The sequence below is a fragment of the Dipodomys merriami genome, unplaced genomic scaffold (genome assembly GCF_024711535.1).
Source record: "Dipodomys merriami isolate MVZ:Mamm:240054 unplaced genomic scaffold, mDipMer1.0.p SCAF_49, whole genome shotgun sequence".
Lineage (NCBI taxonomy): Eukaryota > Metazoa > Chordata > Mammalia > Rodentia > Heteromyidae > Dipodomys > Dipodomys merriami.
Genome location: NW_027206057.1, coordinates 3,032,299 through 3,059,746, shown reverse-complemented (window position 1 = coordinate 3,059,746; position 27,448 = coordinate 3,032,299). Strand labels below are relative to the sequence as shown.

The 27,448-nt window shown below is 35.4% G+C and overlaps 1 protein-coding gene across 1 annotated transcript in view; it reads left to right on the top strand.

Annotated features, from left to right (window-relative positions):
* Positions 1 to 27,448, top strand: part of Tmeff2 (transmembrane protein with EGF like and two follistatin like domains 2) — a 264,679-nt gene that overhangs the window by 137,277 nt on the left and 99,954 nt on the right. Inside the window, exon 5 of the mRNA XM_069995691.1 lies at positions 11,264 to 11,360. Coding sequence (XP_069851792.1) covers positions 11,264 to 11,360 — 97 coding nt within the window. The remainder of the gene's footprint in view (positions 1 to 11,263; positions 11,361 to 27,448) is intronic.

Here is a 27,448-nt window from a genome sequence, read left to right as displayed (position 1 = left end):
GAGGAGTTGCCATTCTGCAAGCTAGTTTATTAATCCAATATATATTGATCAATGATGTCCTTTTCAACATTCTCACTCATCCCTCTCAACTCACTTCTGCCCTCCTTTTGCCATTTTGTAAGGTACACATTGAATTTTTGACTGTATTCTCCCTTGCTCTTCATTCATCTATCTCTCTCCCGTTGGCCCTACTCCACCCTTTTCAAGTACTTTTTTCCTGGTGTTTATTATGCTGACCTTTGATTAAGCCTTTCTAAGGAATTACAAAGTTTAACCCTTCCCCTGAATCTACTGTATTTCTGTTAATACATTTGTGTATACTTGATTACCACCAAAAGTATTTACTTATATATTTATAAACTAATTCTAGCTTCTGGATATGAGAGAACACTTGTAACTGTTGTCTCTCTGGGCCTGACTTTCTTTAACATAATTATTTCCAGGTCCTTCCATTTCTTTATGTATGATACAGGGTCATACACTCAGATGCATGAGTAAAATTCTATTCTGTATGATTGCATATGTGTGTGTGTGTACATATATATTTTGTTGATCCACTTGTCATTTGAGAGGCATCTGGGCTGATTTCATACCTTTGCTATTATGGAGGTTCCTTACAAAACTAAACTAGAACTAGCCTGTGATCCAACAATCCAACTGTTGAGCATTTGTTCAAAAGATTAGATACGAGGATACAATAAAACCACCAGCGCAAACATGTTCATTGCAGCACTATCACTATAACAAATGTATGGAAAAATCTATCTTCTTATTACTATTGAGGTTCCTAGGGAAAAGTCAGAAAATACAAAAGATAACATGACTATGGCACAGTTGCAAAAACTTAGAAGTTGAAGGATCTCTAGTAACTGTGGACAGCTTCCATTATTTAAACATAACATACTCAAACGGGGAAGAAGCAAAGGAAAAGGGGAGGGATAACCAGCATGAAAGAAAAGCAAATGGCATACATTAAAGATGGGGAACTTTATTTAACATCATCTATTAATTAAGTGGAATATATACTTCATTGAAAAGTAAACACATTACTGTATATCATTTGACAATAATGAGTTAGTAATTCATACAATTATTTTTCAAAACTAAACATTACTGATCATTATTTGACAAAGTAATTTTAGCTATCGAAAGCTTTTGTTTATCAGTTCTTCAGGTAAAAAACTAAGGGAAATTTAAGTTTATTGAAAATTATTTCATCACTCCACCTACCTTTCTTTCTCAAAAAAAGAAACACCACTAGACTGCTGACTGAAAAGCAGAAGGAGAAAAAAATGTCTTCTAAGTCTTGGGAAAAAAAATTTCTTAGGACCTATATAAGTACCTTGTAAATGTTTTTCTTTCTTTTTCAACTTTGTAATAATTTAAATGGGAAGAGAACTGGGATCTGTGAGTAATATTTTAAATCTGGCAATTTCATTCTTAATTGCATAAATTAATTTTCCAAAAGGTTTTATTGTTATAGAATTTGGTCAAATTCACCACCTTTTGTATAGTTTTCTAAATCTCTTTTTAACAGTACTTGGGGGGTTTTATTTCAGTACATTCATATATACACAATTCATGTTGGTTATACATCATCTTTTCCTTTCCTTCTCTGCTGTCTTGCTGGTTCCCCTCCCCAAAATATCCCTTTCAAAATTATGAAATCATATTACTATAAATATCATCATCATCATCATCATCATCATCATCATCATATCATATCATATCATATGTAGATTCCACAAACCCTATTATTTCTCTCTCTGAGCTTAGCTTATCTCACCCAATAAGATGATAATTCAGTTCCATTCATTCTCCTATAGATGATATAATTTCATTTTTTATGGCTAAATTAAACTTTATTGTGGCTGAATAAGACTCTCTTTTGTAACAGTCACTTGAATTTCCCAAAATATATGTCCAAGAGACCTGAGGTAGCTCTATTTTTTATTTGTACAACTCATTCTTTTTGTTTATACAGTTTGAAACTTTCAGAGACTACTACTGGTGCATTTGAAGTTTTTTTGTTTTGTTTTTGTTTGTCGTGCGGCTTGAACTCTGGACTTGGGTACTGTCCCTGTGCTCTTAAGCTCAAGGCGAGAGCTCTACTGCTTAAGCCAATGCACTATTTCTGGTTTTCGAGTGATTTTTATTGGAGATAAGAGTTTCACGGACTTTCCTGCTTGGGCTGGCTTTGAACCGCGATACTCAAAACTCAGCCTCCTGAGTAGCTAGGATTATAGGCGTGAGCCACGGGCTTCCGGCTTGAAGTTATTGTTTTTTTATTGTGAAAATACTGTACAGAGGGGTTACTATTACATGGGCAAGATAATGAGTACATTTCTTATCAAGCATTGTAGCCTCCTCCTTTGTTTCCCCTTCCCATCCCTTCCCATACTCCCCCGTCCCTGCCACCGAATACTCCTTCCCCCTCCCTCCCACCAAAGTTGTAAAGTTCGTTTTTCAACATAACGACTTGTACATCTCATTGTTGCAATGGGTCCACCTGTATCCCTATTTAAACTATTTGTTTTTTCCCTTCCCCTCCACAAATTATACCAACATCAAATACAGTCAAAGTAGGGGTTATACTGTGGGGGAGGGACATACAAAGCAACAAAGAAATATCTTATAAATATGTAAGAAACAGTGGCATGAAAGAAAAAAAATGGCTTGAAGTTATTTATACATGTGTACATGTTTAAATATTTATATTAGACTTAAGGTAAATGACACATTTTACAGGTTAGTCAAAAAGATAATAAGCTATGTCATAGACAATGAAAACCATATGCAGACTGGGAAGGTAGTGTTATGTTGGAAAAAAACAAAAATATAATAGAAGATACTTGCTTAAGTGGTATAGAATACATGCTAACAGAAATGAAGTAATAAGATTCAAGGGCAAATTGGGGAAAATCAAAAGCAGTAAATAAAGCTAGAAAAATCTGATATATGAAACATGACATGAAAAATTTGTTTCTTTAAAATGATTAATACTAAAACAGACACATGCTTTATATATAAGCTTTCAGAGGTAAGCTACAAATACAAATGGTCTCAGAATCTCAGAGGCTTCCTGCATCCATGGTATATTCTTGCTCCTATAGCTGTGGTCTAATGAGACTCTGCTTTATATACCTTCTCATTCTGGTTATGGGTAAAAGAGCAGCACGTAGGTTAGAATTCATCTTTTTTGACACAGACAGAAAAATCTAGAAAATGCAAAAGTTTGTGGGGGCTTTTTCATAGCTCTTACACTGAACTTGCAATTCCATTCACATTTCAGTGGTAAGTCATTAGAAGGCCCAGCATGATATCATAGAACATTAAGTCACAAAGCTGTAAGAAACATATAATCTTTTTATTAGAAGAATAGAAAAAATAATACAATGTAGTAAGTGTAATATTTTAATGCTGTCTTCTAGATGGATGAGGTGCAATAGGCAAGACTGAAAAGCTTAGGGCCAAGATATGTCAGCAGCAAATTATATAACAATAACTGGCTGGTAGCTTAGTACTGAAATCTTCAGCTTTTTACTTATGAAATTGATCAAGAATAGGATGTCTGTTTAAGTAAAAACGATTTTAAGAATAATCATGAGTTTTGCTATGCAGGTAGAAATAAAACATGATAACAAGAAACTGAATATTAGAAGATAGCCATTACAAATATATTTTCATAAAAGTATTAAATGCTTAATGAAGTAATGGCTTCAGTTACTTTAGCGATACATATTGCAACCCTTAAATCAAATACCAAAATAATAGCAATCATATAATCACTCTCACTGAAAAAATATTAGACAAGTTAAAATGAATACTATAGTATATTTGCCTCACACCCAAAAGCAAAATATGGGAAAAAGGTACACAGTAAAAATTATACATCAAGTTTAAAATAAAGCTTAAAATAAAATAAAAGCTTAAAATAAAATATGTCAATAATTAAAGAGCAAATGGAATAAATACTGATTTAGTACAGATATACTCAGACTGGATGAAAAAACAAGACAAAGCATAACTAGTTTATGAGAAACTCATCTTTAACATAAAGAAATAATGTTGAAATTACAGAAGTAGAAACATAGAACTAAAGAAAGCTGGTGATGTGGAGATTAGAATAAAATCAGCATCAAGATGAATAGCATTAGCGGAAACACAGAAAAGCCAGTTAATAAGACATACACTACTACAAATTTAGAAATCCAAAATCAGAAATTCCAATAAAATTAAAGATTGGCACAACAAAAGAAAACTACACAGGAGGATGTAGAAGTGGGAGGTGAGGGTGATACTGAGTGATACAGAGGACTGCAGAATATTATATGGATATTTTATAGAGAGAGATGAAATAGTATAATGAAACTCATCAAATGATGTTTGGATAAAAAAGATAATGGGGGAGGAATTGGAGTAGAGTGAAAGGGGCAAATTTCTTCCACGTACACTGTGTACATGTATAGAATTATTAAAATGAAACACTTTCACATTATAAATGCATGTTACCTCAAACGTAAAATTATATTTTCAAAGTAGAACTTGAATAAAATTTACTAAGACCAACACAGACTTTCACACCTCTTCCACAGTAATGAATAAAACAATTTAAAAATTCAGCACAGTTATGGATAATATAAACAGCACTAACCATTATTGAGCTAATAAAGATTGATAGGAAATTACTCCCCACAAGAGCAAGTTACAATTTCTAAGGTGTACCTAGAATATTGAACATACGCTGTAGCCATGGTCATAAATCAATTTTCAATACTTTTCAAAAGATTTGAATTAAATTATGTTGTCTAGCCATGACAAATGAAATTATTGAATATAATAAGTTCAGGATGAATAAAAATAATGAACCTTCAGAAAAGCTCTATATATTTGAAAGTTAAGAAATATAAGATGTGACTTAGAGAAGGCATCTCAAAAGATACTAATATATATTAACAGAAATAGATGAAAAGATAGGATCTCAGTATTTGGTGATTCAGGAACAAGTCTTTACAATGAAATTTATGGTGGTAAATATATGACAGAAAAGAATAGAAAGCAAAGCAATGCTGCTTCCATTAGAGAAAACTAGAAAATAAATAAAACCTAAGTGTACAGCAAAGAAATTAAGAAGATAAATAAGAGCAGAAATCAATAGAACCAGGAATAGTTAAACAGTCATCTAGAAAAATAAAATATACAAGTATAATTTAATTTTTTAAACAAACACTCTGGAACCTGATAGTTTAAGTAATCAATTATAACAAATGTATGAAGAAAAAAACATTCTACAGAAACTCTTGTATAAATAAATATACAGTGAGTAAGGATCAGTTTCCAATGCATATAAAGAAGGTATTTTAAGTTTGAAACTGAGCTCAGACAAGGACAGTATGAGAAAAGAAAATGACATTACCTAGAAGATCTTATGAACATGAATACCAAACTACCTAACAAGATATAAGCAATGACATTCAGCAATGTATTAAAACATTAATAAGATCATGTTTGAGTTTTTCCAAGAATGCAAAGTTAGTTTAGCATATGAAAATCAGTATGATTGGGAGTTTGTGTGTGTGTGTGGATCCAGTTGTGGGGCCTGAACTCTGGGCCTCGGCACTGTCCCTCAGCTCTTCAGCTCAAGGCTAGCACTCTACTACTTGAGCCACAGCGCCACTTCTGGCTTTTTCTTTTTGCTTATGTGGTGCTGAGGAATCGAATCCAGGGCCTCATGCATGCAAGTCAAGCACTCTACCACTGAGCCACCTTCCCAGCCTGAAAATCAGTATGTTTTATCACATACACCTTGAGGAATAAACTCACAAGAAAGAAACTCAGTCTTCACATGAAACATAGAATTCAATTTGAGATAAATCATAACCCCAGCTATGTAACAAAGTTAAACACATATAAAAATACAGAGCAGAAGAAAACAATGTATCTTTCTAACCTTTGTGCAGAAGCTTACTAAAGGAACATAGAAATAATAATAAAAAGAAGTTGAGTTCATCAAAATAAATGTTCTAGATTCTGTTCATTGAACTATAACCTTCATCAAGAAAGTAAAAATGAGGGAAAAACTGTAAGACATGCATGAAAAATATGCTGTATCCAAAATGTAGGTAAAATTCTTGAAACTGTAAAGTAAAATAAAAATATTACCACCAACAATTTCTACCTTAAAATTCAATAATCGTGTTATTGATAGACAATTGTCCAAGAGAAATAAAAAATACATACAAAAACTTTTTTAATTTTTAAGTTTTATATTGTGAAAATACTGTACAGAGGGGTTACAATCACATGAGCAAGGTAATGAGTACATTTCTTATCAAACATTGTTGCCTCCTCCTTTGTTTTTTCCCCTACCATCCCCTCCCTTTTACCAGAGTAGTATATTTAGCTCCAACCCTGGGCCCTATGCATACATAGTTCTCTTTCACAGACCTGCTGAGCTACAATCCCCAGTCCAAGGATCATTCAGTCAATAACTGAAAACAATCCACATGTTTTCAGACAGGAGAAAGATAAACTCTGTATATTGTTTATGGAATATGAAGCAATAAAATTGTTTAACCCACTGATAAATGCAATTATCTGACTTTCAATATTATTAGGAGTTAAAGAAGCTCAAGACAAAAATTACATATTGTGTGATTTCAAAATATGATCTTCTTAAATAATATAAAATAGATTGTGATTGTAGAGAAATGACTAATCTGTATAGGCAGGTTAGCAGTAAAGAATGACTTAATAGAGGGTAGGAAGGAAACTTTCAATGTGGTGGTCTTGAAATGCATTCCTCAAAATGTATTGCAAAGTAGCCCTAAACATCTGTGTTTTACTGAATGTCAATTTTATTGCATTTTTCCAGAATTTCACTTTTCTGACCTCTCAAATTTCCGCCAATCACTAGCTCAAACTTAACATTAAAATAAAAGTAATGCTTTCACTTCAAAACTCAAAAATAAAGCACATAAAATCCAAATGTATGGTTAAGATAATACTGCAAGGTAAATGGATTTTATTCCCATATTATCAGAATATGTGTTCAAATCATTAAGTACTGATCCTTCTTTTCCCATGTCTGATAATGTGGAAAGATGATTTAAAAGAAATAGCTCAATTTGACACACATTTACTAATCTGCAACATTGTGTTAAATCAGTGGGTTTCAAGCTTGTATGACTGTGACCTTCAGTAAGAATTACAATTATACCATAGCCCTCTATGTACATATGTCTGAAACATGATGATATAATCAAGCCTACTCTTGCTCAATGATACCCTATTATTTTCTGCTCCACTATAGTCTTGTTTCATGTCTACCAAAAATGCTGTTTCATTAACCAATAATAGAATGTGAATTATAGGCTATGGAGTCTACTCAAATAATGCTTTGTGAACAATTATCAATAGCAGTAGTTTAGGGGCTTGTTGGACTATACAGATCCTGAGGCTGCTCCTAAACCTACTGAATTAGAATATTCCTTTTAGTTGAACCTTTATATGCTTCCCACACATCTCACTGTCAGAAGCCTTGTGCTAGGAAAGCATAAGGAGAGTGCTTGGGACTAGTGGCATCTTTTGAGTATTACATTTTTACCTGGGAGTGATCTGATATACTTGCAAAGCCCAAACTAAGCCATTGATTCAAGATTTCTAAGAATATTTCAGAACTATGGTTTTCAAAAAATCAAAAACAGCTAACAAATGGATGACCAAAATGTACAGGAATTCTTTGGAGGGACACTTCTTAAAAACCATTCAGCTAGGGGATTGTGTGGAGGTTGTATAGTGATGTAATTATTTGTCTATTACAAAAGTGAAAACTTGTACTTCAGGTATTATGGAAAGGTTTTTACTTTCCGTTGTAAGTGACTTCATATAAAAGCATTTATTCCCCTAGTATATACATATAAGGGTATTGACACAACTTTCTTTCTTTTTTGTTTCTTTGTTTTGTTTTTGTTTTTTTTGTCTGTTGTGGGGCTTGAATTCTGGGCCTGGGCGCTATCCTTGTCTTCAGTTCATAGCTAGTGCTCTGCCACAGCACCACTGACACAACTTTCTGAATTGAATTTTTCCTCACAGGGAAGTTTTCAATTATCTCTATTCTACAAATGCCTATCCATTTATAAAAATTTGGCTTAAGAGCCAGGCACCAGTGCCTCCCACCTGTAATACTAGCACTCAAAAAGCTGAGTGATCACAGTTTGAAGCCAACCAGTGCAGGAAAGTTTGGGAGACTCTTGCCTCCAATAAACTAACTCCCACTCCACCCCCTCACGCCCCCCCCCATAAAAAGAAAAAGAAAAACTGTAAGTAGAGCTTTGACACCAGTGATAGAGTGTTAGCTTTGAACAAAAGAAGCTCAGGGACAGATCCTAGGCCCTGAGTTCAAGCCCAGGACGTTGGGTACAAATATAGATATTCTGATACATAGCAAAATTCATCCCTGGATTATTTTCAGTAAATCCCTAACCAAGGATATCAGCTGTGGAAGAAAATGGGGCTGCTCCCTAAGTGGTTATCATTGGTCATTAAGGACCTTCCCCTTCTGTTCCTATGTTTCCTGAGTGATGGAAAGTTTTAACCTGAAAGTTGCTAATCTTGCTAACACTAAAAGGCTCTCTCCCATTAGCACTTTCTGTGTTGCATTAATAATAAGAAAGTAATAAAGAAAGAGACCAGCCTCAGCTGTTCAGTCTCCCTTGGGGAAAGGCCCCAGCTTAACTCTCATCCCATGGTCCACTCTAATGGTCTTGCTTGTATTATAGGAACCAGGTAGATAAGTGCTGTTCTTTGTTTCACAGTCAAAAATTTCTTCTTTGGGGGAGGAAGAGCATTTTCCAAAATGTCCAAATTAAAAACCACATATGAATATTTTTCACAATTAAATTTGACCTGATTAATTCATAAATTAAACACAATATCAAACAATGGGGAAAACAATGCAAATTTAGACCATTAAGGACAAGTAAAAGTGTACTGTTTTAGAAAAACATGTAGTCTACCTATCTTTCCTAGAAGACCTATGCAGCAGAGAGCGCTCCAAGAGTTGCTTTTATGTCCGTTATCTTTTTTTTGTATATCAGATTCCTCATCTACACATGAATAAATTCAAAGTTAAAAAGAAAGGTTTTGTTCTCATAAATATTAAAAGCTCTTGCTAATATATAAAGAAAAATGATGAGTAATTATCATGTTAAAACAGAGTTGGATTTAACAGGTTCCTGAAGCATGTTTATATGTTATTTTTGTTAAAGTGCATTATTAGAATTCATCAAGCCAGAAATTTCTCATGTTCCCTGTGTGTGTGTGTGTGTGTGTGTGTGTGTGTGTGTGTGTGTGTGTGTGTGTGTGTGTGTGTGTGTGTGTGTGTGTGTGTGCTTACAAGCCTATACTAGGACTTGAACTCAAGGCCTTACATTCTTGATTGGCTTATCACCCCTGGCTTGATACTCTACCACTTGAGCCACACTCCCACATCCTGCATTCTGCTGGTTACTTAAAGATAAGACTGTCTCAGTCTCAGATTACTTTGCCTGGGCTGGTTTTGAACCATAATCTTCAGATTTCAGCCTCTTGAGTAGTTAGAATTGTCTCAAATTCTTTTTCTATTGAAACTTTATGATCTTTGACATTAATGCAGTTACTTTTATAGGTAAACTTAGTTTTTTTGAAGTTTATTTACAAATGCAGCTACTTTTGTTTCAACTATATATGTTTTCATTGGGTAAACAGTAGTACATTACCTCAAAAGCGTTGCTCATTTCTTTCACTCAAAAATCTAGAAACTTTCCTTAGTGTATCAGACACTATTTGGGTTTTTGTTTGTTTGTTTTGTTGGTTGTGGGGCTTGAACTCTGGGCCTGGGCGCTTTCCACTATTGTATCTTGATGTCAAAGGTTGATTTTATAATTTGGCTTATTTTAATACTTCTACTCAGGAGCAGGTGGCAACTATCAATAATGATCATTAGTGGCTGAATATTCATTTAAAAATAAAATTTATGCTCATGACTTTCAGAGAAAATCACCATGATTAGCTCTGTGAGATATTTATATGAGAATCAAAAAATTATAAAAGACAGTCATTTTCTAAAGATTTATAACCCATTTGTTCCTTGTAAGAGCTTAAAAACTTAAGGAAAAAATGGACATATCTACTTAGATAAGATGACCCATCTAATATTTTTAAATAGTCAATGAAAAATTCAAAAATTTAGGAACAAGAAAACATTGTTTTCTTAAAAATAGATTGGTTTTTCTCTAGAGAGAGAACAACCTGAATCCTTTTAATAAAATAAATAACTCTTTTATGTAGTCTACTGATTGGCTAGTCAATTTTCATAAATCCTATACACTCTTTTGTCTTTTGCTTTTCTTTTTTTCTTTTGCTATAAAAAAAGGAAGTGTTGCCAGAAGCTGGTGGCTCACACCTGTAATCCTAGCTACTCAAAAGGCTGAGATCTGAGGATCACAGTTCAAAGCCAGCCTGGTCAGGAAAGTCTGTGAGACCCTTATGTCTAATAAACCAGCAGAAAACCAGAAGTGGTGCTGTGGCTCAAGTGGTAGAGCACTTGCCTTGAACTGAAAAGCCCAGGCCCAGAGTTCAAGCACCATAAAGAAGAAGGAGGAGGAGGAAGAGGAAGGAGGAGGAGGAGGAGGAGGAGGAGGAGGGAGGAGGAGAGGAGGTGGAGGAGGAGGAGGGGAGGAGAGGAGGTGGAGGAGGAGGGGGAAGGGGAGGAGGAGGTGGAGGAGGAGGAGAGGAAGAAGAAGAAGAAGAAGAAGAAGAAGAAGAAGAAGAAGAAGAAGAAGAAGAAGAAGAAGAAGAAGAAGAAGAAGAAGAAGAAGAAGAAGAAGAAGAAGAAGAAGAAGAAGAAGAAGAAGAAGAAGAAGAAGAAGAAGAAGAAGAAGAGAAGAAAGAAGAAGAAGAAGAAGAAGAGAAGAAAGAAGAAGAAGAAGAAGAAGAAGAAGAAGAAGAAGAAGAAGAAGAAGAAGAAGAAGAAGAAGAAGAAGAAGAAGAAGAAGAAGAAGAAGAAGAAGAAGAAGAAAGAAATATAGGTAGTGTGAGGATTATTCTTAGAGTTGGAGGGGAGAGGGGAAAGAGTTGAGTTGAGTATGACATTTTTATAAAACCCCAGGACCAGGAACAAACAAGGCCATTGAGGTAACATCCTTATCTAGAATTTTCTCAGGGTTTTTGAGACCAAACATACAATGAACCTGCATTTCCTTTATGTTTTTCTCTCCTATAGTTCATGAAGGTTCTGGAGAAACCAGTCAGAAGGAGACATCCACCTGTGATATTTGCCAGTTTGGTGCAGAATGTGATGAAGATGCTGAGGATGTCTGGTAAGCTGATATTTTCATTCTTTTAAACAAAATGATGTCATTCATTTATTTGCTTTATGTTTTACTCATCAGCCTTTCTTAAAAGGGAGAAAGATTCATCTTTTTTTCCCTCTGAGTTACCAGGGTGGGGAGGAGGGGAGGATTGGATAGATGAATGCTTTACTAGTAGCAGGGAATTTCTGGAGCATGATTAAAATGTGGGCCAGCCAGTCATCTGTCCAGGGAATTACTTGTTAACATACATTAAGATATCACCAAAGCTTCCAGAACTGTCACCGTTAACACAGAGAAGGAAAAGAAAGTCTATTGACCTGAATCTCTCTCAAGACACATTATCAAGAGAAAAAGTGGATGATTGCTGTCTTAATTCTGTTTTAACAAAAGGGTCATACACTAGGTATCTGATAAACAGAAACTTTCTTAACATGCTGGAATCTGAGAAGTACCAGGCCTTCAGTTTTAATGACAGCCTTTATCTCATTGTAGAAAGGAAGGAGTAAGGGTGTTCTTCCCAGCTTCACTCAAAGAATGACAATCTCATTTATGAGGACTGTTTCCCTGAGAAATTTACCCACCCATGACCCTGCTTCCTAATACTGTCAACTAAGTTATCACCATGTGACTCAACACATGAACGTTGCTGATATTCTAAGATGGTAGGTCTAAGTAACACAGAGATTTAAAATAGAGAGAATGCTTGTATCTGTAAGATGAAATGACAAGACAAAAAATGTTCTTTAAACTGCCCTATAGTATCAAGTTCTCTTTTCCTCTACTACTCAGCAACTCTTACAAGTACCTGCCAAATACTTCAGCAGCTAGGATCTGCAACAGGTACTGGCTTGACCACTAGGAGGTATATTTTTAAGAGCATTTTAATCATCTTAATGATTTGTAAACTTGTGTTTTCCAAGTACAGTAGATCATCAAAATTATTTTGTTTTTATCCATATATGCATTTTAATTGAATTTGTTCATGTTTGAGTTCTTCCACTCCCAAACCATGACTGATCATCAAAAAGAAAGGAAGAAGGAAAGAAAGAAAAGGAGGGAGGGAAGGAAGGAAGGAAGGAAGAAAGGAAGAAAGGAAAGGAGGGAGGGAGGGACAATGAATAGTGCATTTACCCATTATATAATATATTGAAACTTGACTCATATATATTTTGATAATTTCACAATCTTCTAAAAGATAGAAACAAGAGTTGGGATTTAAATCTGCTTTGGGTCCTTAGGTTTCCAATACAGTAGGCCATAAAATAACAAACATACAAACAACAAGAAAAAAACTTTTAATGTGTTTCAGTTCATTTCTCAGTAACACAACCCCCAGCAAAATTCTATAGGAATGGTTGACACTTAAAGTATGTGGCTCAAGGTTAAAGAGATAACTTAAGGTTTTCAGTTCCCAAATATAGTCTTCAATTTCACCATGAATTTATTTATTATTTCTCATCAACCAACCTCCCATTACTGCTAAATCAGCTACTTCCCCAAACATATCAGCAGACAGACAGTCACACCTGCCACCTCATCTAATGCCAGCATTATTGCCCACAAAGGGCTAGCAGAGAGAGCATCATGAGGACCTAGCCCCAGGAACTTGGTTCCTACACTTTTTACTATGACCCACAACTGAGTTAGGTGGAGCAAAATGCTCTCCCACCAAATCTTATTCCCTATATACTTCATGCTTTCTGACAGCAGGTCTGTAACTCCTATATCCACATACCACACACCCACTATAGAGCATTTACTTTTTTTAAGCATAGCAATTCATTCGTTCTTCTCTAAGCATAGGGCTTATTTGCTTTTCTAAAAGCCCTCAAATGATTAGAAACACACTGCTTTACCATAAATGGTTCAAAGATCTTTGAATGAATCTGTAGCTTATCAACACTTTTCAAGTTATTGTTATTTTCATAAAGATATACACATGTTCCTTAAAAGTTTCTAAAGACATTTCCTTTGCCTAGTTTTGCCTTCTTATATGATTATTTTTTTAATGACAGTTTTGCTTTCCAAGTACCAAGACTTGAGATTATAGTATCAGATAAAAAATTATTGGCTGAATACTGTGGGCTTTGTCATTTTTTTAATTTTAATTTTAATTTTTTGTGAACATACTGTACAGAGGGGTTACAATTACATGGGCAAGATAATGAGTACATTTCTTATCAAGCATTGCAGCCTCCTCCTTTGTTTACCCTTCACATCCCTTCCCAGCCTCCCCCCACCCCCCCATCCAATCCTCCCCTCACCCCACCAAAGTTGTAAAGTTCATTTTGGACATGACAACGTGTACTTCTCATTGTTGCAACAGGTCCACCAGTATCCTTAAACGACTTGTTTTTCCCCATCTCCTCCACAAATTATACTGACATCAAATATAGTGAAAGCAGGGGTTATACTGTGGGGGAGGGACATACAAAGCAACAAAGAAATAATCTTATAAATGCATTAAAAACAAATGCATGAAAGAAAAAAACATTAAAATACATATATTAAGGTTCACTTTCCTAACATCACATTATCTGACCTTTTCTGCTTGACTCATACATATACTAGATATTGCAAATAAGGGAAACCATGGGACCTATGTTTCCTTGGGCTTGGCTTACTTCACTTAATATAATTTTTTCCAAGCCTTTCCATTTCCTAACAAATGGGGCAATGTCATTCTTTCTGATGGAGGCATAGAATTCCATTGTGTATATATACCACATTTTCTTGATCCATTCATTTACTGAGGGGCATCTGGGTTGGTTCCATATCTTAGCTATGGTAAATAATGCTGCAATAAACATAGTTGTGCTGGTAGCTTTACTGTGGTCTTGTTTGTAAACATTTGGGTAAATGCCCAAAAGTGGGATTGCTGGGTCGTAGGGGTGCTCTATGTGAAGTCTTTTGAGGAACCTCCATACTACTTTCCAAAGTGGTTGAACAAGTTTATACTCCCACCAACAATGAAGTAGGTTTCCCTTCTGTCCACATCCCCTCCAGCATCTGTTGTTGTTAGAGTTCTTGATTTTTGCCATTCTAACTGGGGTGAGGTAGTATCTCAATGTTGCTTTGATCTGCATTTCTTTTATGGCTAGGGAGGTTGAGCATTTCTTCATGTGTCTATTGGCCATCCTTGTTTCTTCTTCAGAGAAGTTTCTCTTTAAGTCTTTAGCCCACTTATTTATTTACTTTCTTTCCACCAGTAAATTTTAACTACAGAATGTAGGTTCTATTATTTTCTTAGTTTTACAAAATGGAAACCAAGTTTTGAAGTGGTTAAGTGATGAGGCCAAGCTGAAGATATGAGGTGAAAATAACTGGAGGATGTTGGCATGTTAATTCAATCAAAGATACAATTAGAAAAAGTTCTTTCCTGTCATGTCTGGCATAATGAGATGGCTAGGTTTCAGGCAATGCACTTACTGCAGTGACTCCCAAGACCTACAGGTTAGAGCTGTTGACTAGAGATGCTTGCCACTCAAGTGGGCAAAATGTCACTAATAGTGTTTTTGCAGAAGTCCAGGTAGATGGTGGAAAGGCTGTGCAAGGAGAATTGGTCAAGGCTCATGTGGCATCAGAAATGTTCAGAAATGGGTGATAGTGTCAAACTGCAGCAATTATGGAGTTCAGAAGGAGTTTAGTTATAAAGGGGACCAAGAGAAGTATGAGGCAGACTTTTGATCATGGAGAGAAAAAGTATCAATCAGCAAAATGAATTAGGGGCCAAAACAGGAAGAAAAAAAAACAGATGGATTTCTACTTAGTGGAACAGATGTGGAAAGTCAAGCCTTGGTTACTAGTTGTGGCAAGAGTGTAGTGTACACCTTGGGAAAGAATTACAAGATCAAAATGAAACCACCATCAGAACTGACTTGATGCTGTGTCCGTTAGCTTTTGGCTAGGATATCTTGAATACTCTCAGCCTAGGGACAAGATTAGTTCCAAAATTCTGGATAAGTCTGAGCCTACAGATGAGGCTAAATGGCCATTGCTGGGAAGATTAGAAGGCAGCAAGGGCAGAGAGCCAAGATGATCATTATACTACCCAGGCAGAATGAAAAGTTGTTAGTGTTTAAATAAAATGTATTTAAAATGTCCAATGTAAGCAATAAAGAATGGTGCCAAATTGAGTGCATTGATTTTCATTTACATAACTACCTTTGTATGTTAACATATTGTATTTAGTTATAACCATGAAGGGCAAATTAGAAACAGCTGAAGGACACAAGAACACACCAATAAATGAAATTAAATAGGCATGGAATTAAAAAGGCTATAAAATAACATGGTGGGGGGAGTCAGGCTATAATCTGACTGTAGTAGTAATACCAAAATCTTCACTGAATCAGTAGCTTCGATAGATCATTGATTTTGAATAAAACCATGGCCAGATCCTCTTAAAAATATAAAATATTGCATCTCTATGTAATGACAGGGTACAGCTCAGCAATTTGTTTTATGTTTTCCTTTGACAGCAAACATAATTCCAAGCATCCAAATTTGCTCAATTGTGAATTATGAGATAATAATATAATATCAGTAAATATTAATAAAGAACAATATTCTTGTGTCTACAATATACATGTAAAGGTAAAATGTAATTCCTGATCTTTCTCTAACCCTAGCCTAAGCAATTAATATTCTACATCTGCCACAGGGGGTTAGTTCTTCAAGAATACTTAGGAAATTCAAAATGAAGATAAATATTTTGTTAGAATTAAAAAGCCAGTGGAGAGTAAGTTGATCATCTTTACATAATTAGATGGGTTTTTGAATTAAGTAGCAAGGCACACTGGAAATGAAGAAGAAACAAAGTAATGAGGAGAAGGAGGGTTGGAAAGAAGAGAAAAATCATAATTAGAGGATGGCATTGATAAAGCCATGATACTAATGACATAACATTTAATGCTTTTATTTTGAGAAAACAGATGGCTTATAATCTAATATAAGACCAAGTTTATGTTCTGTGATTTAATTTTGAGGTTTTATCTTGCCGTTTTCTTCTTATGGATACATCAAGACTGTAGATCAGAAAATGGCCAGATTTTTTAAATAAGCAAAATAAAAATCATTTCTTTGAAAGATTCTTCAGTTATTAATATTTACCTCAATATATGACTGTATTAAAATTCCAGAAGAGGGTTAAAATTAAGCAAGATCAATGACCCACCCTGTAGTGTATCTACTGTCCTTTTTTAAAAAACAGACTTCAAAGCGATTGAATCACCTTTAAAAGGGGAAAGGGTTTATGTTTCTTTGGTTATAAGGAAAGGGTTAAGGGAAGGGAAAGAGAAGGACTTAAAGGATTATTTCTCTTTATATCTAGACTGCAAAGCATCAAAACTAACACACTTACACATCAAAGAGACTCTCAAATACATCCTGCCAAATATAATTCATAAAGAAAAAGAATGACTTATAAATAAGACAAATATAGTAAAATTGACTCTGCATAGAGTAATAAAGTCCCATCTGATAGCAGTGGGAATACCAACTTATGGTTTCAACAAATATTTCTGGAACTTGGTTCATTTTAGAAACAGATTTATCTTCCTTTAATTATCTTACCTGATAAATTATTTCAGCAAGTCCAAAGTAGGTCAGTAGTAACTCTTTGCACTGGGAACTATTCCTTAGAAGTAATTAGCCTGGAACTTTCTGCTGGACCTGTCAGTCAGAAGTAGTTCAGAGCCCTGGGGTTGATACTTGATTTAATGTATTTTTTTAAAGCAAGTTGATGCCTGAGTATGATCATAGGAATGGCTAGCTATGACATTGGTTCTGTGCCTAATATTTCCAGGGCATCAGAACAAACCAACGAAGGGGGCACAGGTGTAAGAGCAGATGCCGTCAGATGACAAATAACAGAAAGGGACAACTAAACTAATATACATATATATATATATATATATATATATATTTGCTTTATAGGTATGTTTTACAGTTCTTTATTCTTGTTTGCCCTTTGCTTTTGTTGTATTCTGTACATGCTACTGAGGCACCATGAGCAAAATTATGTTGGCTTAATTGCTATTAATTTCTCAGTAGTCATTTATTTTGTTTCTGAAGATATTAATAATATTTTCTAATGATGTGGTACTAATCCATAAACATATAGCTTTGTTTTGATCAAGTGCAGTGGTAAGAAAGGAGAGAGTTCACAAAGAGATTAATCATCTAGTTTTTTAAAAAAATATTTCACTTTATTTTCACTGATGTATCATCATGGGAAATAAGGAGTAAGATTTTAGCATTTCTTTTATGAGTGTCTCTTACAAAGACAGTTTATTTTGAAGTCTTTAACATCTTGCTCCTTTGATCTGAGAAGGCTCCTTGTCACTGGGAAGACTGTGTGTCGTTGGCATCTCTCCCACCTTTAATGCGTTTTGGACTGCGGAGACTCATGAATATTTGAAGGAGGGCAATGGCCATGGATGATCCTTGGCACTGGAATCTACCATACATTTAAGTAAATTAGATATTAGGTCCTGCTGACTTTAGTACATTTGGGTTGCAAATTTGATAGGGAATATTAAGATACTCTGAGGAAAACACCCAAAATAGTTTCTTTTAAAACTACTAGTGGTAGACAATTGAACAAAAACACTGTTATAATAAAAAGTTACCAACAGACTTTTTTCTGTTTATTGAAAATAAAGAGTTGAGATTGTACATGGTATAAGAGGATGGTGATTCCTCACAAAATTTTAGCTCAGCATTCTCCTGTAGAGTTTCCTTTTTTATTGATTTCCTTTGCCCTCTGACCTCAAAAACTGTAAATGTGGTAAACCAAAATTAGGACTGGCTTATGAGTTTACTCATGTCAACAATGGAAAAAATTTTTTCAAAGAGAAACAGAAAGAGGCAATATGGGTCTAGAAAGTACAAGACTGTTGTTGAGCATATAGATTGATTTTTGAGACCATTTCTGTTCCAAGAAGCCTGTGGTTGTAGGCTTGGGGTCCTTCCATTGGCTTCCAATCCTCACCATGAAGACAACCATTATCACTTCTGAATATTGCCATAGTGCTACCTCTTCCTGTAGATTTCTTTCTTTCTTTTTTTAGGGGGGGTCCAGTTGTGGGGCCTGAACTCTGGGCCTGGGAGCTGTCCCTTAGCTCTTCAGCTCAAGGCTAGTGCTCTACCACTTGAGCCACAGCACCACTTCTGGATTTTTTCTTTTTGCTTATGTGGTGCTGAGGAATCAAACCCAGGGCCTCATGCATGCAAGACAAGTGCTCTACCACTGAGCCACCTTCCCAGCCCCTAGATTCTTTTTTTACTTCAAGCCTTCCATTTATCTAAAACATTGTTTTCAAGTGGAGAAGCAAATAATCTACTGATTTGAGAAACATGCATATTTCTACCTTCATAATGTCCAAGGATAATGGTATCACCCTGACTGAAAAAGAAATGTCCAAATATAAAAGCTTGAGCTTATTTATTTGTCTTTCTTTTACGCATTTTTCACTTACCTTGAGCAAGAAAGAAATTAACCTGTACTTTTCTAATTTTCACACATTGAATTAAAATTTATGAGTCCGTTTATAGATACACTGAACTAGTATTTTTCACATGATCTCCATGATGATCTAATACAAGATATTAAATAATACCCTTTTTTCAAAAATATTGTATCTCTTGCCAAAAGTTTTCTCTACAGTAGTTTCCAGTAGCCAGATTTTGGAAACTGAAGCTAAAAGCTTCAAATATTACTTAGGAAGATAAATGGATAAAGGCATTTCAAACACAGAACAGTCAATTAACAGCAACCAACAACTAGGCCACCCTCCAAAACAGGACAATTGTGCTTTATGCAAAGTAACTAAAAATAATGTTGAAATTTCACAATCAATCATAGTTGTCAAAACCTTGGGTCTTTTGTGATCCTGCTTCAAAAGGATTTGCATTTCCACTAAGTTTTAGAAATTCTCTAGGCTTTTTCTCTGTTTCCATACCTCAATTGTGCTAGCTATTGCATAGTGATTAATGGGGCATGACAACTACAAACTTAGATCTAGTGTAAAGTACCAAGAAATAGAGAAATAAAGAATTCTGAACTTTAACATGTGTTTTATGTATTTTTACAATATTTATGTAGGCCATGTAGTATAAATCATATAATTTCTATTTTATGTCAAAATAATGAAATACTACATGACAGCAGAAAAAAGGAAAGAAAAATTGAAAATGGATTGTGCTTCTGCTGCTAATTTAACTATTTCTTTTACTTAGTACTCTTTTTACTTGGTCATATTTTCTGCTTTGTTTTTGCTTTTTTCAATCTGTTGTAGATCAATCCTGTTAATGAAATATTACCTAACTATTTTTGTCATTCAACAAACTCTCCCACTTGATTTCTTCTGAATTTGTTTTGGGGGGGAGGTGAAGCATATCAGTTTCTAGCATATTATAAATCGGTGATTCTTGTATCTAGAATTAGGAAATACACGTGTTCCTGTGTAGTACTTCAATCATAGAGTAAAACTAGAAATCTCAATATGGATTTTAGACTGAGGCCAAAAGTGAGTGTTCTGGGTATGAGATTCCATCTAAATTGTCTGGATTTATGGAGCCTTTTAATCCTTACACTAATGTTATAAAGTTGAGTACATTAATAATCCTCATTTCATGTAAAAGAAAACTGAGGCACACAGAGAGAGGTTAAAGTTCCCAAAGCCCAGCAATAGGTGGAAGAGCTGAGATTTGAACCAACCAGACTGACTTCAGATATCCTGCACACAGCTAAAGTTCAAGATCTCCCCACAAAATTAATGACACAAACCATAAGTGTATGTAGTGTCCATCCCACATCTATATTTCATTTATTTTACATATTGCATACATATATGTATACATGTTAGATATGCATACTATAAATAGTTCAGAATTTATACCTTTTCTTTCTTCTCAATTCTGGTGAATGAATCCAGGCTTTTCCATATTCTAGTCAAGTGTTCTTGCATTTGAGTTACAGGTTATTTTTTCTCGTTATAAGAGTTTTATATATTTATTATTTCAATTTTGAAGAAAATAGAAACTATTAAAAATATTCCAGTCTTTGCCAAAATAGACAAGAAAATCCGGAGATATATTTTCTTCCCATGAATGTTTGTGCTTCATAAGTATCTAATCATATTTTCCACATCAACATAGCCACCTCTCTAGAAAAATCTATACTTAACCTTGAGGCTGAATTATTTGGGAGGAATTTAGGAATGCTTTGTGCATTTACCAGTAATATATTTTTATTTGAATTTGATTTCTGTGGCCAAAAATCTGTTTCTTTAATGCTTGATAAGAAATGTACTCATTACCTTCCTCATGTAATTGTAACCCCTCTGTACAGTATTTTCACAATAAAAAACTTATTTAAAAATTTCAGCAGATATTTAAATTTTCTCATGACAAAATCGATTTGAAGATACTGGCTTGACATTGGTAATCTAAAAAATTTACTAGTCTTCATCCCTTCTAAATCTTTGTTAGACAAATTTCTTGGGTAAGTCCACAAAACTAGATAGTCCCAAAACATATCCATTGTGTGTATCCAGTGTCCTCATAATAAATAGCTTTCTAAGGTATAAGCATTGTTTACTGAGAAACTATCCTCCCAGAGGTGCAGTAAATTGGATAAGAACTATTGCTGATCTTCAGTGGTTTGCTTGTGAATGTTGTATGTGTTGGCTCATCTAAGCCACAAATCAGTGAACTGTTCTCTGCCGTCCATATCAGTCTATCTCAGACATTTTCCCCTAAAACAGCATGTGTTATATCTAATAGATGATTGAACAAGCTGTAAAATTATATGCAGCACCCAAATAAAAATCAATACTGCTGAAGGTCTAAACGTTTATTAAAAGAAAGAAAATAAATAATGAAAACACATATCAGATTTTCTTAGCCTCTAATGCAAAATAAAACTATTGAGTGGGGGGGGGGGTTGAGTCAGTTCATCCCTTTATCACTGAGGTATGAATGAGACATGAAAAATCAAGATGATGCACAAGGGACAGATGATCATCTAAAGATTGTATAGCACGAAGTACTTTTCATTCATTGCCACCTTTTCAAAGTCTTTGATACCGTGCTTTACTCTGCTTTCTATGTTCATCCCAAAACAAGTTCTCTGAAAACAAAATGGTTTCAGTGGGGTAATGAAAGTAATAATAGGTCATAATCAACATATATTCAGAGATGTATATCTGGAAAATAAAAAGGTGAAATAAAATTTTCACTTCGTTAACAAATATGTGATTTGTTTCCATAATAAACAATGTATACATAAATTTTAAACTTTATGACATTCAAATACAACATCATATTATCAATTATAACAAAGAAATAAAAACAGTGTGCTTTATAGCAACATACAGTTTAATTCTAGCTGAATATGACTTTCCTTCAGTAGAAGGTACATTGATGTGGGAAAAGAGTAAATACCACAGAACTATTTGCCTTACATCAATCTTAGACATACAACTTGTGTCTATTGAGAAGACTGATAGATTGATGGGCATGTATGCATGTAGATTGGTAGGTGCATGACAGATAGATTATATATAGATAATAGATAGATAGATAGATAGATAGATAGATAGATAGATAGATAGATAGATAGATAGATAGATAGATAGATGAGTGATAGAAAGACAAGCAATTAATTTATACAGTTGTGAAGGCTGACAAATTCTAGGATTTGACAAATTATATACCATGATATAGTTGAAGTCTGAATAAGAAAACAGTCATTTCTGGGCACTGGCAGCTCATATCTATAATCCTAGTTATTCAGAAGACTGAGAGCTGAGAATCATGGTTCAAAGCCACCTATGGCAGGAAAAATCATTAAGATTCTTATCTCTGATCAACCACACAAATAATAGAAATGGCACTGTGGCTTAAATGATAGAATGTCGGACGACTTGGTATTTATAATCATTACCACTGTTTCCTTTGTTTTCAGCAAACACTTAGCTAGTTATGGTTCTGGCAAGGTGATTAACTTTTGTTCCTGAAAGCTATCAGTGATTTGCCCTCTGTCTAGATTAGATCCTCTGTTAGATCCTGGCTAGATATTCTGTTGTATTGTTTCATTGACTGAAATTAATTGAAGAGCATGGTTATACTAAGAAGTACTCTAAGGAGTCTTCTGTATTTTCCCATTGTATAGTAGTGACTCCGTTTCCCCTTGGCAGCCAGGATCAATCATTCAAGTACTCACAGTAATTCCTTTCCTTTCTGATTGATTCAGAGTTGTGAGAGAACCATTTATATGTACAATCATTCTTTCCATTGGAACTAACACCACTGGGCCAGTAGAGCACAAGACTGCAAAGATAGTAAACAAAGGTAATGAGTAGCTAGAATTAAAAAAAAGGTTTACCACTCCCATTTTCACCACCTTGCTTCCTATACCAGTGAATCTTGAATATAAGAGAATAGCTCTGAACACTCTCTTGGTACCAGGTACCTATAATCTTGCTGGCACTGTCACTGACCAATCCAAAGGCCCTTTTGTCATGCCATCTTCGCCAGGGTAATGGGAAACATGGCAAAACCAGAGAACTCCATGATCACTGGGCTCATGGCTGTCTATCTTTGTTATGAATTACTTGGTCAAAGGTAATTTTGCATGTAATACCATTTCTAGATAAGGTAAGCATGGGTATTTGGGAGAAACATCATATGCAGGGGAGGCAAACAAATACCTCCTCCAATAAGTACAGGATGCTTTTCCTTCCATGCGGGAAGAAGTCTGATATAATCTACTTGTCAACAAGTAAGTTGGCTGATCCCCACCCCTCCCCGACACATTGGACATACAATATTGGTCTCTACTGCTGACAGATTTGGAACTCAAAGATGACATATACTGGTTGATTTTAGTGAATAGAAATTCATGTTAATGAAGCCATGACCATTTTAGGTAATGAGAGAGTGGATATATAGACTGATGTCACAAGTACATGTAACCCTAGTCACTGAAGTATCCCAAATGTGAGCAATGATATTTCTGTGTACTGGTAGTTTTATTCCCAAATTTCTTGTCACCAATTTTCAAATCATGTACCCTCCAAATTCCTGATCATCCAGCCAAATCTTAAACTCCAAAACATGAATTATTATACACTAATAACCACATACCCTATTTCTTCTTCAAGATGAGTGAATAACCCCCACTCTCTTTCAGTTCCAAAAAAGAACTATAATGCTGCAGTTATCCACTTTCAGGTGTGTAACTGTGTATTACACAGAATCATCTATCTACTAGTCTCAGTCTCTGTAAACTTAGCATGAGGTATACCCCCTGACATGAGATATGCAGGCTAGGATAGTAAAGATAATGCAGCAAGAGTGGAGACCATGGATTTTAGGCACTTTGTTTCCATGTAATTTATGCCTTTAGCACCTGATTTTGTTTAAAAATAAAAACACTTCTATTTCATAATGGAATGTGTTATTGTGCAAAACAAACTGTATGGCTTGGGAGGAGAAATCCAATTCATGATAGAAAGCTCAAGATACACAGTAATTTGCTGAACTGAGATTAGTCTATGAAGACCAAGAGCAATTCACAAAAGAATTATCTGAAGAAGGTGTCAGGGCTGTGCTCCAAAATGCTAAGGTGCACTGTGATTTGCCTATAAGGGGCCTGCCAATGGCTCAGAGTGGCATTCCCATCTATGAATAACACTTCCAGTGGCCTGGCATCTGCTAGAGCATATGCTCATTGCAGCTCACACCTTTCTTATTCGAGACTGCACTCAAAAATAGCAGTTTTTCAGGTCACTCAGTAAACTGACCAGACTAATAGGCTCAACTGCGGAATATGTTGCCTTCAAACTCAAATGAAGCCAAATAGGTTTGAGGCCTATTGTTTGGTCTTAAGAGGAGCAAATACACAAACTTACTTTTCCATTAAGTAGAAGTAAATCTATGTGTCCTACATCAATGAATCTCTATTCATTTCATTGCGATTCCCGATATGTTAACAGATTTAATTTTTGCCTCTGATGCTCAAATGGTTTTCCAATTTTTAGCCAATAAGTAGAGAGAAAATGCTGCTTCTTGTTCACATGTCCAATAAGCATAATGTTATCAACGTAATGAATCAGTGTGATATCATTTGGAAGGAAAGGATAAACAATATTCATGGGAATTATGGTAATATAGAACTGGAAAGTAGGTGTATATCTGTTTGCAAGAGAGGGAAGAAACACTGCTGACCTTGCTAGTTGAAATTAGACCATTTCTGGTGGTCTGCATTGACTTGGATGGAAAAAGGTATACTTGCTAATTCAATATCTACACACTATGTGCAAGGATGTGTTAATATTTTAGGATTTGAAGCCATATCTAGTACAGCAGCTACAGTTGAGGTAGCCACCTTGTTAAGTTTATTATAATCCACTGTCATTCTCAAGCTCCATCTGTCCTCTGCACAGGCAAAATAACAAGTTGAATAATGATGTGGGAATCACTACTCCTGAATCTTTCAAGTCCTTGATGATGGCTCTAATGTCTGCACTCCCTCCAGGAAGGCAATATTGCTTTGGGCTTCATATTTTCCCAGATAGAAGCAATCTACCAACTTCTGCTTGGTCTTTTCTTCAATATTAGTTTTCACTTCATAGGTCAGGAACATGGAAACTGCCAGCTGCTGGATACAGCTGCTTTAATTATGAATTCCAGGACTGGGGAACTAACCACAAGAAAGCTCCAAAACCCACTAGGCCCACTGTGAAATGGACTTGAGCTAAAAATCTAGGGATTGCCTAAATTCCATAAGCCTTTGACTTGTGTTTTGAGTCTGAAGGAATTAGTTTCAGTTCAGTAGTCCCTGAAAACTCTGATTCCCAGTGCATAGTTACTCTGGTAAATGTTGTAGATCTTTTTAGGGAAGACTGGGAAAAGATTAAGAAGTAAGTAGGAGGACACTTTGTTAAAGGGAACTGCTTATCTCTTCATTCAAGGGGTCTATGGTAAACTAGTTTAAATCTGAAAATTAATAACAGGATTGTAATTGTCTGTTATTAGTCTTTACTTAACCAGGAGCTTTTTTACATATACAGCTCAAATAAGAACTTAGGAAGCATTCAATTTGTTAGCTATAGGAACAACGTTCATAACTAGCCACCACACTAGGTCTGCATGAGTCAGACTGTTCTGAATGATACTTTGGTTCTGGTATCCATTATGATGACCATGTCTACATTGCTTTTAGTGTTGAATGCTACCTTCATGCACTGCCATTGTAGAATCAAATTCCTAACATTGCATTTAGGTTTACCAATTCAGTTCGGAGAAAAGCACTCACAGATTTTATCAAGGACACTGAGGTCATTCTCATAAATTTATTTTTACTGTATGTATGTAAGTATGTCTTCTACCTTGTTCTATTGTGGGCAAACATAGCTCAAGTGATAAATTCACTGTGATATCCCAGTTTCCTTCAGTTTTTAAATCCCTTTCTCTATAGAAATTAAGGCTGATATGGTCTTTCAAATTCTCACTATGGGCTGCTTTTTGATTAAGGCAACCCAGGAAATGATTAGGTCTCTTTCTCCCAACCCAAGTACTAACCATGTCCTACCCTGTTTAGCTTCTGAGATCAGAAAGATTAGGAGATTTCAGAGTGATATATGGCCATACATTAAATCCCTTCCTAATGTCCCAACATGAAATTCAGAATTTCTATTAAGTGAACACTTAACAAAATTTTTTCCCTGATTCAACTTTATGTTCTTTCCACCAACATGCCATAAACTTTGTATCATTCTGGCATACACTCCCCGGTTTTTGTGTATATGATTAGAAGCTCAAGTAGTATTAATGAGTTATACTTGCTAACTCTCTCTTAGGTGCTCCTGGCACATGAGTCCAGCCCCAGGGGTGGAGGGGGTCCTGAGACTTGTTGGTATTGACTTGCATAGCAATTTCCTTAAGGGCCCATTACAATTTCCATAGAAAAATGCAGGCTTAATCCCTATAGAGGAGAGACAGTTCTCATTAACAAAGGTGACTCATTAGAATTGAGGGGACTATTTTTCCAGGTCACCTCAAGTTCTTTCCACAAATTCCTTTTACACATTTTTAGGTTCTATTTCTACGCAGTCCGTTCACAGCTACCAGTAGGTACCCTGTGAACTTCGGGGTATTGTAAATCAGCTGGCACAGGATAGGATTGTATGTAGGTCTAGTTGTCAGCCATGCCTACTTCTTGCTACAGAGATAAGGATTTTCTTCAGAACACTCATAGATCATCTATGAAACTGAGCTCCTCCACTCATTATTTACTCTCCATGTTTTGTCTACCAGAATTAGTATCAATCTTACATTTACTAGGATTTCAAAGAACATCTTTGAAGGTATCACATTATCTTCCAGATCCTTGTTTCTTATACATGGTTGAAGTAAGTAATGGTGATTGTTTGCAAGTCTGTATTGTTTGATCACACCTTGGACAATCGATGCTCAATTTTTACTGGAAGCCAAGAAAAAAACAGTTCCAAAAAACTTAGACCTAACTGGGAATACCCATCCTTAATATACTGTTCTTGTAGAACCAATCTCACCACCAAATCAAAGTCATCAGGGTTCTCAAGAGAAAACAGATGCAGTAGAACATGTGTAAGGGAAGAGTACAGAAGAAAGAGGACTATGGACTCACATGATTATGGACCCTGACAGATCCCAAGATCTGCAGTCAGCAAGCTGGCACCCAGGAGAGCTGACAGTACACTTCCAGTCTAAATATTGGCAACCTGGGCTGGGAAGGTGGCTCAGTGGTAGAGCGCTTGCATGCATGAGGCCCTGGGTTCGATTCCTCAGCACCACATAAGCAAAAAGAAAAAAGCCGGAAGTGGCACTGTGGCTCAAGTGGTAGAGTGCTAGCCTTGAGCTGAAGAGCTGAGGGACAGTGCCTAGGCCCAGAGTTCAGGCCCCATAACCGGACTTTGCCCCCCCAAAAAGTATATATATATATATATATATATATATATATATATATATATATATATATATATATATAAGCAACCTCTAGTCTCAAAACCAGCAAATACTTCAGTTTTAAGTCTGAAGGCAGA